This window comes from Centruroides vittatus, unplaced genomic scaffold, assembly GCF_030686945.1.
Source record: "Centruroides vittatus isolate TY-2023 unplaced genomic scaffold, ASM3068694v2 scaffold_386, whole genome shotgun sequence".
Taxonomy (NCBI): Eukaryota; Metazoa; Arthropoda; class Arachnida; order Scorpiones; family Buthidae; genus Centruroides; species Centruroides vittatus.
Genome location: NW_027122706.1, coordinates 3,226,459 through 3,247,248, shown reverse-complemented (window position 1 = coordinate 3,247,248; position 20,790 = coordinate 3,226,459). Strand labels below are relative to the sequence as shown.

Sequence of the window (20,790 nt, the reverse complement as noted above, 5' to 3'; positions counted from 1 at the left end):
TTATGAGAGTGAGGACCTAGCTTTATTTGCTTTGCCATCACATCAATATAAAACTGTAGACTTATGTTCTCAGAAAAGGAAACACAAAACAAGGAAAATCTTTCTTATTTTAAAAAGTCTAAAAGGTTTCTGTTTGACAAATAGAAATTATGATATAAATCCAGTTGTTAATATTTAATACATTAAATAACTAATAAGTTAACTTTATATTTCATTGGAACATATCCCATTGATATGTCCCAAAATATATTATAATTTTTCAATAACTGCTCACCACACCGAAATTACTTAAAATAACTACGCACATGGAACCATTTACAGTGTGATAACAAAACGTTGAATCGGTTAAGAACCTGATGCAGAGCCCAGAAGGGGTTCAAAAATGTTTGTTTTTCGTTTCTTTTTTTCGATGTTTTGTTATCACACCGTGAATGGTTCCGTGTGTATAGTTATTTATAATATTTTTTTTATTTACAGCAATTGTATACATATCTGTTCTCTCTAGAACTTAATTCTGGTTTAAAATAAAAGCAGACCTACTATAATGATTACACACACAAAAATTCAGTTGCAAACATTATTGATTGCAATATCTGTCACAAAATTTAAAACTGTTAATGTTTAAAGAAATTGAAGTTGGATATGAGTATACAATAAACCAGCAACATTTAAAATTTTGGTGGCACCATCTGTTAACATATTTTGTTAAAAACCTTTAACTATTATAAAATGGCAAAAAGCTTCATTTTGAGGATAGGGATGAGTTTTAAAAAAAATTGTAAATGCTAATAACAAGTAAAATCATCATTAAGTCCGACCCTATTGGAGATACATATGACTCCCATTATCTCCCCATTCCCTTGACCTTTAACCACCAAAATTTAATAAGCTCGATCCCCTAATAAACAAACTTCCCAGCAATATTTCAGAAGTTTTTGACAAAAAGCACAGTAGTTATTAAGCTTCAAACAGGGTGAACAGAATCATATCTCACATGCACACTAACATACATACATACAGAAATTACCTCCAAATTGTTTTTGTATTTCTCGACATTTCAAGGTATCCTAAGTCCAAAATGTAAAAATATGGGGTCATTTTTTGCCAGATCACCATACTTTTCCTCTGTATAACAGCCAGGAAAGCAAAAACTGTTAATGCTAGTAAAATAAAATTGTCTAATTTTTAATCTTATAGACTTTAACTAAAAAAGAAATTTTATTTCAAAAACATGTTCATATATTATAATTATTTAATGAATCTTTTTAATGATTTATAAATTAACATTCTTAAAACTCAAAGGTTTTTATAAATAAAAAAATAATAATTCATAAAATAAAATAAAATATAGTGGTAATTGCTTAAATATAATAAATGTAATTCTACAAAATAAATATAATTTATTTGTTGTTTACATTTCATTATATTTTTTATTCAAGATCTTTTATAATGTTAATTAATACTTAAGGAATGCAGTTTGTTTCTGTATTGAGCAAAAGCAATACATAAGATAAAATAAATATTTATCATCAGAAAACAGATCACTTCCACTATTACATAAGATAATAACCTTATTAATTTAGGACAGAAACATGTCTTATGACATTCAGTTACTATTAATATAAATAGTAATAAAAAATATAAATTTTTCTTATAATATTAATTGTAAAACAGAATTACATCAATTGAATTAATCTATACTTTTACAATAACTTCACAAAGATATGAAATAAACATTTTTCAATATCTTTTACTTGAATGCAAAATAAGCTATTATATAAATTATGTTCAATTAAATATAAATTGAATATTATGAATTTATTTATTAAAGTTTCTTATATGGAATTATTTCCATATTTACTCAGGTTTTTCATTCACATGCATTTCCAGATGCTTTTCAAGATTATGTTTCTGTGAAAACTTTTTACTGCATTTTCCACATGAAAAGAATCTCTCTACTGAATGGGTTATTTTATGTCTTTTAAGATCATTTGTCCATCTGAATCTTTTTTTACATATTTCACATTCATGAGGTTTTTTATCAGTATGAATCAATGCATGTTTATGAAGATTGTGTTTCTGTGCAAACTGTTTATCACAAATTTCGCATTTGTACAACATTTCTTTTTTATGACTTTGTTTGTGTCTTCTTAAATTAGTTCTCCACACAAATGTTTTAAAACATATATCACATCTATAAGGTCTTTCTCCAGTATGTACTTGAGTGTGATCCATTAATGCTCTTTTTTCACTAAACTTTTTATCACAAAAGTTACAAGCAAATGGCTTTTCACTCATATGTGTTTGTTGATGCCGTTGTAAGTGACTACTACGCGTAAACCTTTTCCCACAAGTATCACACATGTAAGGTGCTTCATCTGAATGAATTAACATATGTACTTTCACATGACTTTTTTGCATAAATTTTCTTCCACAAATATCACATGCATGTGGTCCTTCACCAGTATGGATCAACATATGTCCTTTAAGATGATGTTTCTGTGTAAATCTTCTTTCACATATACTACATTGATATGGTCTTTCACCAGTATGAATTCTATAATGTATTTCAAATGCACTTAGACGTGTAAATGTTTTACCACAACTATTACAATTAAAAGGTTTGCCTTTTGATAGTATTTCCTTATATGATTTAACTTGTATTGTTTCCGGAATTTCTTTATTATTTACAAATATATTTCTCTCTATTTTTATTTGATTTAGATTTTTGAAATTGTTCATAGCTTTAAATTTGCTAAATTCATCTGAATAATGAATTAATTGATCTTCTGAATTTAAATCTAAAAAAAAAACTTTAATGTTAGTTTCTAATTGCAATTTCATATATAATAAAAATTGTAAACAGAAATATACACAGTAGTCCCTGATTACATTATGCTTTTTTTGGTCTTCCAAATACAAAAGCATTTTAGTCAATAAGTTTTAAAAAAATCAGTTTCAATTAAATACTGGAAATGAAATTTTACTATATTCCAATCATTAACCTTAAAACTACCACTGTACAAAATACAACCCACAAAAAAGCAAAACAGCACAGAGATACATCAGTTATATTGTATCATCTAATATATTGTTCATTTCATTTGTCTCTGGATGGACACAATATAACAAGGGACTACTTTATATACAAAATAAACACAAAAACACTAGTATTATGTGTTACATGACATTTTTATTTTTTATCGATTGTGAAAAAAAATTTGATGTCATGGGAAAATATAAATAGCATTTTTTGAAATTTACACAGCAAAATTATGAAAAAAATTACACATTGGTTTATGAACATCTATCAACAAGACTCAATTTATAAGCCTTTGTAATGTCTGCTGGACTGTAATACTATAAGTATTTGAATAAACAATACTATTGAAATGTATAATACAAGGCACATTCAACATACATACATACAAGAAAGACATTGGCCATACACTAAGTGTTTAGCCAGCAGAAAAGAGAGTAAGGGACAGGGGAGGGGAAGGAGGAGAGAGAGGAGATACAGGGAAGAGAAAGGTAGGATCCCTCTGAATGGTGTACATATGGCTACAGTATCCTCTATGTTAAGGTTGGCATGCAGTTTTTATGCTGCAAGGCCGTAGTCCTCCGAAAGGTCTAAAAGAAAACCTGAGTGTAGCAAACACCAATAATTGAGTGCTGCCACGAATAGCTAAGTGTGGAAGTTAGTGCCAAGTGGCTGTTAGTAGGAAGACTTGTATATACTTAATACTAATGAAACTGAACAAGATTGCAAATCTTAATACTACTTAACAGCTAGACAGACAGCGAGAAAAGGAAACAAACACAATGACAAACTAGACAAGACGAACAGACTGACAGAGATAAACAGGCAAGACCCTAATTTTTTCATTTATTTTTTATTTTATTTTTAAACATTAACTTACTCACTAACTAAACTAACCTACCATAACCTAGGACGAACCTAACCAGAGGACAAAAGTTAACAAACCCTAATCTAACCTAACCTAACCTATCATATCCTAATTGAAAACCAAACTAAGAGTCCCTAACCTAATCTACAATTAGGACTAACTGATTTTAGACTGAAAAAGAAGATAGAAGAGAATTAAAATACAAAGTTAAAAGGCAGCTAAATGCTGACAGTTGAAACAAAGCAAGGAAAAGCTAATTGCCATCTGTGCCCATGGAGTGAGTGCTCTCAAGGCTCCACTAAGGGATATAAATGTGAGTAGATGATAGAACATTGTACATCTGTGAATGAGTTGGTGCAGATTGAAGTCCAGTTGTACCTTCAATAACAGCAGCTCTCATTAAACTATTCCTAATGCAGGGATGCACAACCTGTGACCCAGGGGCCACATATGGCCCCCTTTCAATGTTTATGTGGCCCGCGGACAGTACAGGCCAAATCCCTTCTTTCGAAGTTTCTAAGTATAGAACTTTTTCCCTTTCACAAAGTCATTAGCACCCAACTGTTTTATGATTTTCCGAGATGAGAAATGAGGGGTTGAAGTTCTTCTATTTGTAGCTAACACACTTTCTGATTTAGATATCAAATATTTTAAGTCTAATACATAGTATTATAATGATTTTTAGAAGAATCAAATAGAATAAAATGATGTCAGAACATCATTTTGGATGTTATCAGGAAGTTTCTATTTTGGCGGGAAATTTTCAATTTTATGCTTTGGAAAACTTGCTTATTGGTCTAAATAGCGTCAAACAACACAAAAATAAGTGAAAATAACACTGAAAAACCATGAAAATAACGATTTTTAAGCATTTGTTTACATTCTAGATTCTGATTGGTATAGTCAAATTTGAATCAATCTTTTCTGAAAAGACACTTATTTGTCAACCTAATGTCACTCAAACTAGAAAATACCAATCAGAGTACAAAAGCTATAACAACCAATTATTTACAACAAAGTCTCTCCATAGACTAACAATAGAAAAAAATTTTTAATTATTACATTTGCCCAATAAAATTAATAGCTGGAATAGAGTCATACAACTAAAAGGAAGCTGACTGCACTAAAAAGTTTTGGATTTAATAATTATTTCAAACCACGTCAAGTCATAAACTTCCCGTGATTATCAATACTGTCAACGGCTATAGTAATTAGAGTTCTTGTGTCAACAAAGAGGGTTGTAAAATGGTCTGCCCCCCTGATCAGTAAACTTAATCCTAACCTGGCCTTTCTTCAGAAAAGATTGTGCATCCCTGCCTAATGTGATTGTACCTATTGCAGTGAAAAACTAAGTGAAGTGGTGTTTGGTCCTCCTGAATACCACACTCACATTGTGGATTGTCCCCAAGGTTAAATCTATGCAAGTATTGCTTGAAGTTGCCATGTCCTGTAAGTAGCTGAGTAGCTGAGCTAGTCTCCACCTGTGCTATTGAGAAGTGTGAATCTAGACGGAAGCATGCATTGTAAAGCTCGCAGCCTATGTTGGAGTAAACTACAAAAGCGGCACCACATCATCACCATATTGGAACCGTCAGTGTAAATCCTAAACATGGGATAATCACCTGGATCTTCAAAGTAAATGTCAGGGGCAAGCTGATGGGAGGCGTCATAATTGTAAGTCGGGAGGGTATTTTCGTTGATGCTGAATTTTTTGATATCATCAATCAAGGTCAAACTGGGGAGAATCTTACCTACTCTAATCATATTGTCAACATCCAAGTCGCTATAATCTCGCCAGGGTAAGGTGACAAAAGTTTCCTGCCAAATAATACGTTTAATTTCTAAGTCGATAGGGATCAATCCTGGCATTACCAAAAGGGCACTAGTGGGTGCGGTCTTATAAGCCTTACAAACGCGGAGAGCTGCAATCCTTTGAACAGATAACAGTTTTTTGCAGTTATGGACTGGTGGCTACATGGCCCCAGATCTATATGGCATAGAGCAGTGATTCTCAAACTTTTTCGATCCACCGCCCCCTTTGTCCGTAAAGTTATGCCCAACGCTCCCTAACTCATTTTCTCTTGTGTGAGAAATGATTGGAAATATTCTTAGGAAAACTTTTCTATGAATCTCACACTTTGTGTCCTTACTGTACATTGTTCTCAACATCTGGAAACGATTAAACGCAATGTTTCCTCTTATCCGTTTAACAGAGGAAAGGGAACGGCTGTCAGTGACCCCAACTTTTGCCTTTTGTCACCGTTCAGTACCCTGCCTCCAGTGCCCCCCCTAGATTTACTCACCGCCCACAAGGGGGCGTTATCACCCACTTTGAGAAACGCTGGCTGAATTGCACCCCTGTAAATAAGCTTAGTAGCATTAGGGACAAGGTCCTATGTGTTCCTAGCAATACTAATGAGGGCATTGGCCTTACAAGCTAAGTAGTACTGTTCAGACCAGGGGTTGCAGGGCAGACTTTTTAGCACTGTCCATGATGTATTTGACGTGGGGTGTGAAGTCAAGTCACTCGTCAAGAATAATGCCTAAATATTTAATTTCCATTGTTTGCTTTAGTCTGTGAGTTGTTTGCTATTTGAAGGATAAGATTCCTGATGAGTGGCACGTTCCTACCAACTATCATGCTTTCTCATTTGTCTGTGTTAATGAGTTGCCTATGCTTAATACTCCACTGGTGAATGTTATTGAGAATCTCGTTGCATATGTCCTGTAAGCATTCACTGTTCCTGTGTGAAGCTAGGATAATTGTGTGTCTGCATAGCCCTGTATGCAGCAGCCAGGAGGCAGGCGTTGTTTAAGTGCAGAATAGAGTTATAGGCTATGTTCCAGAGACCAGGACGAGATCTATATCCCTGAGGACAGCCTCGAGTTATGGGTCTGACTATGTTATTTTGTGTTGTATAAACACCTGCACTCCTGTTGCTTAGATAGGATTGAAGGAGTTTGTAAAGATTTTGAGGGCAGTGATGAGCATGTAATGTGTGCAGAATAGAAGGCCACCAGGCGTGATTGAAGGCACCTCTAAAGTCAGTAGTGATAATTGCAGCATGCTGATTGTTTTGTTTAGCCTGGTGGATGTAGTTAATGACCTGATGGATGGCATTTACTGTACAGTATCTTTGTTTTTAGAGAAGGTGAACTGATTCTAATGCAGATCTCTATGCTTGCGTAGATGCCATCTGATCCTATTAATCATTAGACTGTCTAACACTTTTCCCAGAGTTGGGAGAAGGCAGACTGACCAAAACCCATCAAAAACATTGGGTGGGTTTGGGAATCAATTTGACACTAGCCTTTTTCCACTGAGTAGGAAAAGGCCAGTATTCAAGCAGATATTGAAGAGAATAACAAATGCTGTAGGATAGGCCTCAAACATGTATTTTATCATCCAAGTGGTTATGCTGTCAAGACCTGGGGTTTGTTATCTGTGAGCGAACATATGGCATTTGAAACCTCGATGTAGGTAAAGTTGTGGTCATTGTCTGTATTAGGTGGAATGAGTTAGGAACTCTGGATGACCACTTGTGTATTGTCATCCTGTTGTGGGGTCATCCGAAGGGTAAAGGCTGGCGAGGATGTGCATGATAGTTTCTTCCGTGTTGTTGATGTAGTGACCATCGGGAGCTGAACAGTGGAGGGGGTTTGAAGCTGGTATTTTTCCTTACAAGCTAAGTAGTACTGTTCAGACCAGGGGTTGCAACTGCAAGTGTTGGTACAGAAATCCTTCCAACTGTTAGTCCTTGTTTTATTTATAAGGGTTTTGTAAGCATTGTGTGTCGTGCCTGTACTGGTCTCTAAGTGTGACTTTAATGTTCGAGTCCTGTTCATTCCTAAATTGCCTCCTTAATCTCCTAACTACTTTTTCTTGTTTTCTAGCTCAGTGGTCCACCAAGGAACCTTTTTGTGTTTACAATGTTTGATCTCAGAGGCAATAACGTAAGAGTTAGTGATTGTATTTGTAAGCCTGGTGACAAGATTGTCTAATGTGTCCTGAGTATAGTGATTGTGGTGAGGGGTACAAGCCCAAATGTTATTGAAAGTGTTGCAGAATAATTGCCAGTTAATGCAAATAAAGTGAAAACTATGATTATTAGTATTACTAGTAGTGTTCAGTTGGGTGAAGATATACCTATGGTCACTGGCAGAATCTATGTCGGTGGTGTAACAGTGGTCAACTCTAGGGGTGATCTAACTATTTCCTATCGCAGTACAGCACTGGTAATATTGTTGATGCACGAGAACATAAGACAACAGGCTGATAAAATGGCATCACCTCTCTAGAAGTGCACAAAGGAAGAGCAGTGTAATTGGCTGATTTTGACAAAAATTGATCAATATTTGTTGGCATATGTTGGTACAGTAAGGAAACAACTGTATGAGTTACACCCAGGTATTCCCTGTATGAATTCCACCACAAAATCTGAATGGTATAGAGAATCTTCTGTGAAAGATTCTCTACACCATTCACTGCAGTTCTAGCTGCAGAGAATCTTCTACAGAACTGTGGCTGTTTTTGAACTTTAAAATACTATTTGTACATCTAAGTGCAGCTCAAGCAGTTGTCCAGTTATTTCTTTACTGTACCTGAGCATGCCAATGGATAGGTTTTTGTCAAAAATCAGAAAACACTACACTGGTCTTCCTCTCTGTACTACTAGAGAAACACTACCATTTTATCAGTTCATGATCTTATGTTCTCACACATCAACAAAATTACAATTGCAGTTACTGTTGCATCTGCCTTGAATGTTTTGTGTATAAAAATTACAATGCTATTGCTCACCATCCTGACTTTTACCAACACTTTACCAGTTTTCTATTGAACCTGCCTTGTATGTATCAAAAATAGAAATCAGAAATAATAAATATAAATAATTACAAAAAATTCAAATTTGTCTTTGATTTTAATTAATATAAAATTTTACCATCCAAATTTTATAAATTACAAAAAGCACTATTATATTTAATTTGTAATTAATTAAAGATAGCAAATTTGTACCAACATAACACTGGAAAGTCAATATTGCATCTGGTGACTATTTTTAAAATATTAAACATATAATCCCAATTGATGTAGTAGGGAAGCATTATACAGTATGTTTATTCAATGTTTATGTTATTTAGTTTGAAATTTATGTAATGTAAAACTTGTACTATTCTAAAAACTTATTTTCTTGAAGTTCATCTGAAGACAGCTTGTTCAAGTCAAAATTATTAAGATATTGTCAGCTTTTTGTGCACACAGGGGGGTAAAAGGAACAAAATGCCCTAGGAACAATGAGATTCTACAAGTATCTTTTTCATTTACTTCCTTTACTTCAATATAATAATTTAATTTGCTGTAGAACTCCAACAATATTGCTATGGTTACCATAGATCAAATAAATTACATTATACAATGTCTGATCAAAAAGTATCTGACCTGAGATTAGAGAAAAAAAGCCTCCCCCTTCAACTAAATCCTTTCTCAGTTTACACACTTCTCCCAGAAATGCTTCACTGTTGGAAGCATTTTTCAAAGTCAATTATCAGAATCTCTATCAGGCACTTTGTCACATTAGTCTTGATCACCTCTGCATCATAAAATCTCTTTCCTTTGAGTGGAATCTTGAGTTTGGGAAAGAACCAAAAATCAGCTGGAGCCACGTCTAAGGAATAAGGAGGCTTCTGAACCTGTGCAATACCTTTTTGCAAAAAATGTCCAGAAGAGACACAATCTGTGAGATGGAATATTATCATGATGAATAAGCCAGACACCTGACTGCCAGAGCTGCAGTCTTATAAAACAATCAGGTAGGACTCTTTTGTCACAGTTTTTCCATGAGGAGTGTAGTTACAATAAACCAAGCCCTGGTGATAAAAAAAAAAAAAAAAAAAGGTCAACATGACCTTCACATTGTTGCATGATTGATTTCATGTCTTTGGTCATAGAGACCATGGCATTTTCTACTGGGATGATTGTGCCTTTGTCTCAGGATCATCCCAGGTCTCATCTCTGGTTATAATCTTCATGAATCAGGATCCATCATGTTCCGCCAAATCACTAATGTGACAATAACAGCATACACATGGAACTATCACACTGCTTGATAATGACTACAGGGTAGGATCGGTTCATCAAAATTCACATACATGCAGTAGGATCCATCCAGTAAGGTCACATGACAACATAAGTCTCCTCCCCAGCTTTCAAATACTTGCAAAGAAAAAAAATAAGGTTGATACCTTTTTGATTAGACCTTGTACTTTATCTGGATAATAAATGATATTAAATTTATTTAAACTTATGATTGTGTTTTTGAAGGATTTATGGATTACTGTGGGAATTGAATTTAGAAATTATTAAAGCAGTTTTTCACATTAAAAAATCTATTTAACACTGACTAAAATTTTTATTCTCATAAAAATATACAGTATAATTAAATATTTATATAAGTTATTAATTTTTAACTTACTTGCATTTCCTTCTTCAATTTCAAACTGATTTGGGTATTTATGTACACGATAAAGTAAAAGTTTTGATTCAGGAGGAATTGTTTTACAAGTTATATAATAAATACTCTCCTTTTGTTGTAATATCAATAAATTTTGTTCTTCCTCACAATAAGTGTAACTAATATATCTTAGCCAATATGCAGAAGTTTCATCCTCACTAACCAAGTAATGATCAATTAATCCATTCTTAGAAACCTTAATGAGTTTAAAAATTTGTAATTAATAAATTAATTTTACTTTAACATTTGTAAAGTAAAAACAGTATATAAAGTATATAAACACACACATAAAAATAGCTTATAATTATTTAATGTCATTAACTATTACATGCTAACTAAAACTGCTGTTGCCAGTAATTTTGACTAGTTTTCTTAAATATTCTATAAAACTATAATGTTTTCATACAGAAAAGCTTTGTATCATTTATAATAAATTTAGTTAAAATATAATGATAATATAACCTAACAACATTTGAAATTACAATTCTTATTATACATTTTTATCTTTAATGCAGCATATAATATTTTATATTGATTACTGTTTCCATACACAAATTCATATTGATTCCACAGAAAATATATTGAAAAAAGTGTCTTGACATCTAACTTCTATATGATTGATTGGTAATTATTAATATTATTTCTCTTATGAAAGTTTTTTAATGTTTTTTTTTAATGTAATTATTATGCATGTTTAATTTGTATTCAAATTTTATAAATATATTATAACCATTAATTTGAAACATCCTCATTTAGGTTTGTATATTTCTATCATAAACATTAATAATATAATCTACATAATGTGCCATAATGAATCTATGTAATATGTTTGAATGAAGGAATTAAAATAAAACATGATACAGTTTTTTCAAAATACAGTATTATAACATAAAATAGATAACAAGAAGCTAAATACCCACTGTAATTTTAATTCCTTTAAATTAAAATTAGAGAGAGTGCATAGCTTCTAGAATCACACTAGTGTTTATGTCATCTAACAAATGAGATAATAAATGCAGCTTGTTTTCCAAATGTGGGTGCATTCAGACTTTGAAAAGACAGTAGTATCATCAACAGATAGGAAATGTTATTTAAAGTGGACCTAAAAACAACTGATAAGGAGAAAGTACAACAACTCTTGAATTTACCAGAGATAAAATTTAAGATTTCTGGAAGACTTCTAGGATTTAAAGTCTTGTGCACATCATTTTTAATTATATTAGACAAAGACTCGTTTAAAAATTTTTTTCTAATTATGCTAAGTATAAAGAATAAAACTGTGTTATTTAAACTTGTCAGATATTTAATATTTTATATTTTGGTAAATCTTAAATTTTTTACAATAAATTATATTAGTTAAAAAAAATTTATATACAATAAAATCTACAAGAGGCAAAACTCTCTAAGAAATGGGAAAACCAGAAAATTGAAATTATTTTGCATTATTTTTTCCAAAAATATCTTGTCTAAGACAGAACATGAGATGTGATGGAAAGCTGTGTTATAACTTTGGTTATTTATCTATATTGGATTAGACCCTGTTAAAAATAGAAACTTTAAAAGTTTTGAATCAAAGCTTGACACAAAAACATTAGGAATGAAATCATATCTATTGATATTTATTTTTACTTACAGAAAAATTTTTTATATATATTTAGTTTATTTGTATATATATTAAAAGCAAAATGTTCTGTCCCCACCAAAACTGAAACTAACACTTTACAAAGAAGTGGTGTGTAAGTAGGTCACACCAGGTTGCATGTGAGGTCTATAATTTGTTCCTCAAAAGGATCACCCATTAACTTCCTCTTTAGACTTGGGATGAATTCATGGAAAAGGTTAATTAACAAAGGGGAGAAAAATCTTTGCAGAGATCTTTGCACAAAAAGACTTCACTTTTGATCAGACTTTCGAGTTCAAGAGACAGCTATTCATTTGCTCCTGTAGCAACTACTTTTTAAGTTTGATTTTTGAATAATAGCCTTTGGTTATATACAGATATAAAAACTAAAATAAAATCTGTATATGTATATTAAAAGCAAAATATTCCGTCACCGTCACACACAAATAACGTAAATTTAAAAACTAATTTGATTTACAATTTGAAAATTTCAAAACAAATTGTAAATGGTTTTTAAAACATTTTAATTTTAATTGATTTTATTTTATTTTTAATTTTGGCATAAAGGACAGTTTTAATTATTATTTATTTAATTTTGCCTTAATTACAATTTTTTTAAATTAATTTCAACTTTTATTTCTTTTGCAACAAAACTATAGAAATTGTTTTAGTGTTGTTTCACACAAAAGATAAAAATTAAAATAAATTTAAATTTAATTTAGTAATTTCATTAATTTTTATTTTATAAATTTGCCAGCTTTTTAAAAATTTTTTTAAATTTTAATTTTAAGCAAGTTAACATAAATAATAGCATAATTGGCATTAACAAGTCTATAAATTGTTTCAGACACAATATATATGATTTGGGCCAAAAGACATACAAACACAGAAACTACAGTTAATATGAACAACGTGGGCTTTTTATCAAACAATATGTTAAAATCTAGTAATCTTTTTAACTTAATATTTTTCTAATTAAGAGAGGATCTTGTGACTAGACTGAAGTCATCGTGAGAGGCTTCTCCTATTGGTTACATTTCAGTAGAAAATTTTTCAGCACATAAAAAGAAGAAACTTGCTCTATATGATTTTGTGTTCAATTTCAACAAAAAATTCAAAAAATATTTGTTTTTCATTTCTATTTGCATTTATTTGTTTCATCCAAAAGTATTCTATGAGGTTGAAATTGATAATTTAAACTGGCCAGTTTAACTTTGCAACTCTCTTCTCATCAAGCCAGGCCTCCACACAGCTTACACTGTGGAATGAGCCACTGTTGTGCTAAATATACATGGGTTCATACCAAAGTACTGTCATACTATAGAGACCATATAATTATCCAAAATGTTCAAGGGACCGGACATCAGATCTAGGAGCAATCACTAGTGATCCAAGTCTCATTCAACTGAAACAACTCCAAACATTATAGAAATGCCACCAAACTTAACAGTGGAAACAATGCAGTCTTGTAGGAACTGTTCTCTTAGTAATTGCAACCACCCAGACACATTTGTCAGACTGAAACATGGTACAGCATGATTAATCATTCTATAAGACTTCCTTTCAGTCCTTTAAAGTTCAAGAATGATAATCATAATATCCTGTATGTGTTTTTGAGCATTAGATAAAGTGATGTTTGGTTCAGATGTCCTACCATGGAAATCTGCAGAATTAATTTTCTGTAGATTGTTGTTGTATTTATAAATATTCCTATAGCACTTTCCAAGCCAGCCAAGAATTCTGCTTCAGACAAAGTGCATGATTTTGAAACATTTTTCACTAGGTATCTTTGGGCTTGCTCAGTTCATGAAACATAATATTAAAGTAACCATCATCCTCACAAAGTAGAAACTAGATGTTTACTATCATGTTTGGAATTTCAGTCTCAATACCTCAAAAAGCATTAGCTATAATCTTTCCCAGAATAACAATGGAACTGATATTCATTAGTCTATACATACAAAAGAAAATAGTTCCTTGTTCATTATAAAGAAAAACATAAATATAATGTTTTTAAAAAAAAATTTATATGTATTAGAAAATTATAAAATATGTGTAAACTGTTGTAATATATTTAAAATTTTCTACATTTTTGCAAGAAATTTGAGATTATAAAAAACAAAAAGCATTACATGACATCATATTTTGAAGAAGTTTCGTTGCTTAGCTACAATGCTGCCATTGTACACATTCAAGATCCAGCAGATGTGCTGGATCTTGAAGGTGTATAGCTCTATTATTATTCTTGGAAATACTACAGTTCCTTCTCTTCAAATGAAATGACATCATCTTTTATCTAAAACATTAGCAATTGCTGATTTGAACAGCATTATACCCAAAACTATCAATGTTTCACAATATCAAAACAGAGAAAGCAAAACAGTGCTCTACTGTACATCTCAAGAGATCATGTTAAAATGATGTATAACTGAAAAGATGTGTCATTTAAATTTATGCCAAAATGCGCCACAAAACGACAGAGCTGACAGTGTTTGATAAACCATAATATAACAGCTTTTAACAAATGCTAAAATATTTATTTTTTTTATAATAAAGACATAAAATAAAACAGTAACATTTTTTCTTGCACATATTATTTTTAAGTTAGTAATTCTGATGCTTGATCAACGTAATTTTCTCATTAACTTCTTTTCAAATTTCCATTGACCTCTTAGGGGTCAACGAAAGTTTGATCCCGTCATTCTCGGGCGAAACGGGGAGTGTCTCAGACTTTTTCGACACATTGGGAGAAATCGCGAGTTTGGCAGGATGGACGCCTCGCCAGTGTCTGAGCATTGCCAAGTGCAAGCTCACGGGCGTGGCCCGAGACTTCGCATGGCGCGATCTGCAGATGAAATGCGTGACGGACTTCGATACCTTTCGAAGGCTAATGATCCAGAGATTTGATCAAGAGCCGTACTCTATTAAGGTTCAAAAATTTCACGCGTGTACCCAGAAGAGAGATGAAAAGGTGCAGGAGTTCGCAGTCCGCTTGCAGACTCTCGCCAGTGCAACCGCTATAGATCACACGGGCGTAAACGAACAGGAAAGCGCGATTATCAAACGCTGTCAACAGCGAGAACTTGACGAAAAATTGCGTGTCCAATTCTTGCACGGTCTAACAGATAGATTAAAAAGACAGGTAATGAGCAAAGATCCAGCGACCTTCGCGGAAGCGTTAAAAATAGCGATCCGCGAGGAGACAATAGATCAACTGACAGGAAAAACGCGGAGTTTAGTTGCCAGTATAGGCGATATCGTAGATAATTGCGACGCTCAGTCAGAGGAGACCAATCCGCGGAGAGAATCGGCTCTCGACACAAAAATCGCGCACCTTTCGAAGCAATTAGCGACATTAGGGAAAAAGATAGATCAACAGCCAGCGTCAAGGCAAACAAACGCCTTCCGACGAGATGAACCGTCGCGAACAAATCGAATCCAAGAAGCTGAAAGGGCAAACAATGGGATGCGAAATCCGCGTTATCCCCCAAGCCTGCAGCGTCGCCCACCGCAACAATATTCCCCGCGATCCCCACCCGCCTTCCCGCAAAGACAATTCCGCGCGCGATACCCTTTTTATAATCAGTATCCGGAACAAGGCCCTGTGTCGCCGTGGGGAGGGAACGGAGAACGATACGTACAAAACCCTTCGCCGAATTGGAATCCGGGGGAGTACGAATGGTACGGAGGAAATGTCCCTCCGCGGTATCAGGGCAGGTGGGGAGCGAAGAGTGACGCTCCCGATTGGGTAGTCCCCACACGAAATGTGTCGGGCCCCTTTCAAATTAGTCAGTCAGGACAGATACCCTTTTATCAGGCGCGATTCGGGCAATTTGAACCCGGAAGTAGCGGGCATTTTGCACCCTTTCCCTTTTACCCACCGCGTTATGGTCATGGTGGTACAGGAGGTGGCTTCGATACCGAACGAACGCCAACCAACGCGACCCCCTCTAGATTTTTAGCATTACCTGCACCAGAACGTGGCTCATCAGAAAATAAGCAGCCACGAGAATTAGATAGAGTCACTTCGGTACAATTTCGAGAAAGAAATCATAATGTAGAACGAATACGAGAAGGCCCTGTTCCAACTCCATTCGCGGGAATAAACGAATCGAAAGGTAGAGACTTGCCTCCCTGTACGATGATTTGCGAGATCGAGGATAGGGAAGTACGGTTGACAATAGACACCGGCGCAGCCGTTACCCTAATATCTCGAACCCTTTTCCCCAACATAGAACTATTACCGCGAGCCGAAACGAGAACGGTAGAATTAGTTAGCGTTACCGGCCACGTCATAGAGACGATCGGGAAGTTTAGATTAAAATTCAGAATCGGACGATTAGTCTTTTATCATGATTGTTATTTGGTAAGACCCGAAATCACCGAGCCGAACGACGGAATTTTTGGTAGAGACATTATCGAATTATATGACGTCACAATTTCGGTTAGGAACGCGACACTTAGCTTTCCCTCAGGCGATATCGTGTCCTTTTGGGGTTTAGCTGAGTTAAAGGAAACAGCCGACCATCCTAGTTTAAAGAGATCTATCGGAAATTGTCAGAAGCAGATTGACGCAAATACACGTGCATCGGCAGGAAACGATTTAGATTTAACTTTAATTAGTGAAAACGAGAATAAAACTAGAAAAAACGCAGAAAAGAAAAAGATCAAACGCGCACAAAAAAATAAGCGAAAAATAGGGAAGAAGCCAAAACAAACAATCGTTAATAGCTTAGAGCAGGGAGAAGACAACTCTCCTAAGGAGGTGACGATAGCGGACGACTACGTCATTCCCCGCGGTCTGAGGTCATTGTGGAGGGGAAGGTCCACTCTTCGGTGACTCATCAAGTGGGAGTGGTTGAACCAACAATCCCCGACAGTGAGGGAGTGTTTATTGCTTGTACGTTAGTCAAAATACAGAAGCATGGAAAAGTACCCGTTAGGATAATGAACGTAAAAACACAACCCGTTAAAATTAAAAAGGGGAGTAAAATAGGAACATTTCTTTTAGCAGAAGAAGAAACAAAGGAAGATGCAAAGCAGAATAAAACAACGCGATTAAATGAAACAGAGTTAACAAGAGCTCAATTTGCGAATTTATTCGATTTTAGCGAAGTAGGAGAGGATAAGCTGACCCCTTTGTTAGATTTATTATACAGATACAGACAAGTATTCGCGAAAGACGATTACGATCTAGGCTATTGTGATTTAGTAGAGCACAAAATAGACACTGGAAACAGCCCCCCTATTTGTCGTGCCCCATACCGAATTCCATACGCGCAACGGGAAATAATGGATGAGATAGTGGAAAATATGATCAAAAATGGCGTAGTTGAACCGTCCAGCTCCCCCTGGTCGGCACCTGCGTTATTAGTCGCTAAAAAGCCCCAAGGTTACAGATTAGTGGTGGATTATAGACAATTAAATAAACTTACCAAGGTAGACCCATACCCGTTGCCCCATATCCAGGAGTCATTGAGTTTGCTGGGAAAATCGCGATACTTTTCCTCCATGGATACTTTAAGCGGATTTTGGCAGTTGCCTTTGAGCCCCGAATCGAAAGAAAAGACGGGGTTTAGTACTCCCTCGGGGCACTACCAATACAATCGGATGCCAATGGGCGTTACCTGTGCCCCAGCGACATTCCAAAGATGTGCGGATTTAATATTAAGCGGTCTGAAGAACAAAATTTGCCTCGTCTACATGGACGACATTTTGATATTTAGTCCAGACTTCGAAACTCACTTAGAACGGATGGAAATTGTCCTTCGGCGCCTGGCGAAGGCAGGTCTGAAGTTGAAGCCCCGAAAATGCCAGCTGCTGAGGCAGCGAATAAAGTTTTTAGGGCACGAAGTGTCAGAAGATGGTATCCGACCCGACCCGTCTAAGATCGAGTGCGTTAGAAATTTCCCCCAACCTCGGAACGAGCGAGATGTTAGAGCATTCCTGGGACTGACAGGGTACTATAGACGTCACATTTCGCAATATGCAAAAATTTCAAAGCCCCTTTCGGACTTACTTAAGAACGATGTAAAGTTCCGCTGGGCCGAGGAACACAAATCCGCGTTCGAAAAATTAAAGGAAATTTTGATAACTGCACCCCTGTTAAGATCCCCAGATTTTAGCCGTCCTTTTGTGTTAGCAACAGATGCCTCAAACACCGCGATAGGCGCTGTGTTATCACAGGAAGATGAACGGGGAGAACTCCCAGTGGCATATGCTAGCAGACTGTTAAAGGCCTCGGAAAGAAATTACAGTACCACAGAAAAGGAATGCTTGGCCGTGATTTGGTCAATTAAACATTTCAGACCTTATCTTTATGGAAGGAAATTTACAATTATTACAGATCATAGACCTCTTAGATGGCTCATCAACGTTAAGGACGAAAGTTCGAGACTTAGTCGTTGGAATTTAGCACTACAAGAATACCAATTTGAGATAATTCACAAACCAGGAAAAGCCCATACAAATGCAGACGCGTTAAGCCGAATGCCCGTAGCAAAGATCTGCGAAATGCAACCCATATACAGTAAAATGCAAATAAAAGAACAACAGAGGAAGGATCCCTTTTGTAAACAGGTCAGGCAACAATTAACGGGAAACCCATCCTCACAGGAAACAAACCTAGATGCTGCAAATTTTTATTTGGATGCAGATCAAACCCTTTATCATAGGAAAACGATCCCGGAAAGGAATGAGACTTGGGATAGATTAGTAATTCCCCAAATAATGATAGAATACATTTTAAAATTATTTCACGACATTCCTAGTTCAGGACATTTAGGTGCTAAAAAGATGCGGAAGAAATTACAAAAACAGTTTTACTGGCCCGAAATGAACAAACATATCACGCATTACCGTGACAGTTGTCAGGAATGCGCGATGAGGAGAAGGCCCCTGCATGGTCATCAAGCACCTTTGCAGACGTTTCCTAAAATATCGAGACTTTTTGAGCGTACTGCATTAGACATTCAGGGTCCACTCCCTACTACTTATAACGGAAACAAATACCTATTGGTTTTTGTCGACCACTTTTCTAGATGGGCAGAAGCGATCCCTTTGCCCGACGTTACCGCTAAAACCGTGGCAAAGGCGTTCGTAACACAAATTATTCTAAAGCATTCGGTCCCAAAACAGTTACTTACCGATAGAGGATCCAACTTTGTGTCCAAGGTAATGAAGGAAGTCTGCGAATTGTTGCACGTGGAAAGGCTCCTTACGACAGCGTACCATCCCCAATGTAATGGAATGGTCGAGCGCCTTAATAAAACCCTAATAGATATCCTGACTCATTACGTCGACGCGGATCAGCGCAATTGGGATGAAATGATCCCCTATGCTCTTTTCGCATACAATACTACTACGCATTCGAGTACGAATGAAACCCCCTTCTTCCTTTTGTATGGACGCGATCCGACTTACCCCTTTGACATCGTTACCGAGCCCAATAGACCCCAACATGACGTAAGCGAAAATTATGCGAGCGAACTAAGAGCGAGACTAGCTTTAGCTCATAAAATAGCCCAAGAACACGCGGAAAAAGCCGCGAACGATAGGAACTCCTATCATCAGCGTAAGCATAAGCCGTACAAATTTGCCATAGGTGATAGAGTCTTCGTCAATGAAGTAGCTATCCCAGTAGGATTAAAACGAAAATTAGCCCCGCGATGGCACGGTCCCTATAGAATAATTGCTGAAACAAGTCCTGTAGATTTTATAGTCCAGCACGTTCATTCCGGGAAACGATTACACACACACGCCAATCGAATGAAGCCTGCAATCGCTAGGATGGAATTCGCACCGTCCGATGCAGGAGGAAAGAATACGGACGTAACAGACTCAGATGCAATTCCCCTAACCGCAGAACAACCACAAGTGGAGCCCGTTGACCCCTGGGATGAAATCGTCTTAGAGTCACTTCAGCAGAGTCCGTTAGGCGCAACGGACGCCGCGAGAGGAACAGAGATCGACCGACCCGTGACTACTCCACAACCCTCACACAGATATGCTCTTCGAAGTCAAGGACCTGTGAGCGATTATCCCTGGGTTCTTCCCAAATCCTCGGGAAAAACGCAGACAAACGGGGTGATAGTGCGGGACGCGGATGTCACCGAAACTCCTGGGCAGAATGAGGGCCACCCGCGGCTGCCGCCTCCTACTCCGATCGGATTGTTTGTTAATTGTAAATGGTAGTCTCTCTTTTCCGCCAAAGAGAGGTTATCATATCCAAGTGGAGAGAGGTCGATTGTAAAATACATGCGCGCCTATAAATTGTCGCGAGTCCGTAAATAGTAGTAATGTGAGCTCCCTTTTTGGTAGATAACGATGGGAAATTTCGTAACAATCTGTTTGTCCATGCTGATAAGCTGCCTTGCCTATGAAGTATCAACCATCGTACCCGCATTGACCAAGGGAATCATATTTCTACATCAAGGAAATTTTCTTATGACAACGAGTCAATGGACTATCGCCTTAGAAATATCATTCGATGAATACGACGATTATCTTCGCGATTTGCACCGTCATTTAGCCGCTCTAACTCCCGTTGTCAAAAAGGGAGTGCAGAAAAGGGATGATCCCATGAGACCCCTATGGACATTAGCCGACGTGGAACTAACGAACCTAAATCATTCTCTCGCCGACTTCGAGGCTGAATATAAAGAGTTAAAGTCCACAGTGACAATAAATGGTTCTCCCCGAGCGAAACGAGGATTAATCAACGTTGGAGGTAAAATTTTAAAATTTCTTT

General features: G+C 35.8%; 1 protein-coding gene across 2 annotated transcripts in view; it reads right to left on the bottom strand.

The window, feature by feature from the left end:
- Positions 1–1,485: 1,485 nt before the first annotated feature.
- LOC136988727 (zinc finger protein 391-like) overlaps positions 1,486–20,790 on the bottom strand; it is a 45,996-nt gene continuing 26,691 nt past the window's right edge. For both annotated transcript variants that reach the window (XM_067286684.1, XM_067286685.1), the window contains 2 exons: positions 10,382–10,616; positions 1,486–2,801 (listed from right to left, as the gene is read on the bottom strand). In XM_067286684.1, the coding sequence (XP_067142785.1) occupies positions 1,858–2,801; positions 10,382–10,616 (1,179 nt within the window). In that variant the 3' untranslated portion in view covers positions 1,486–1,857. The remainder of the gene's footprint in view (positions 2,802–10,381; positions 10,617–20,790) is intronic.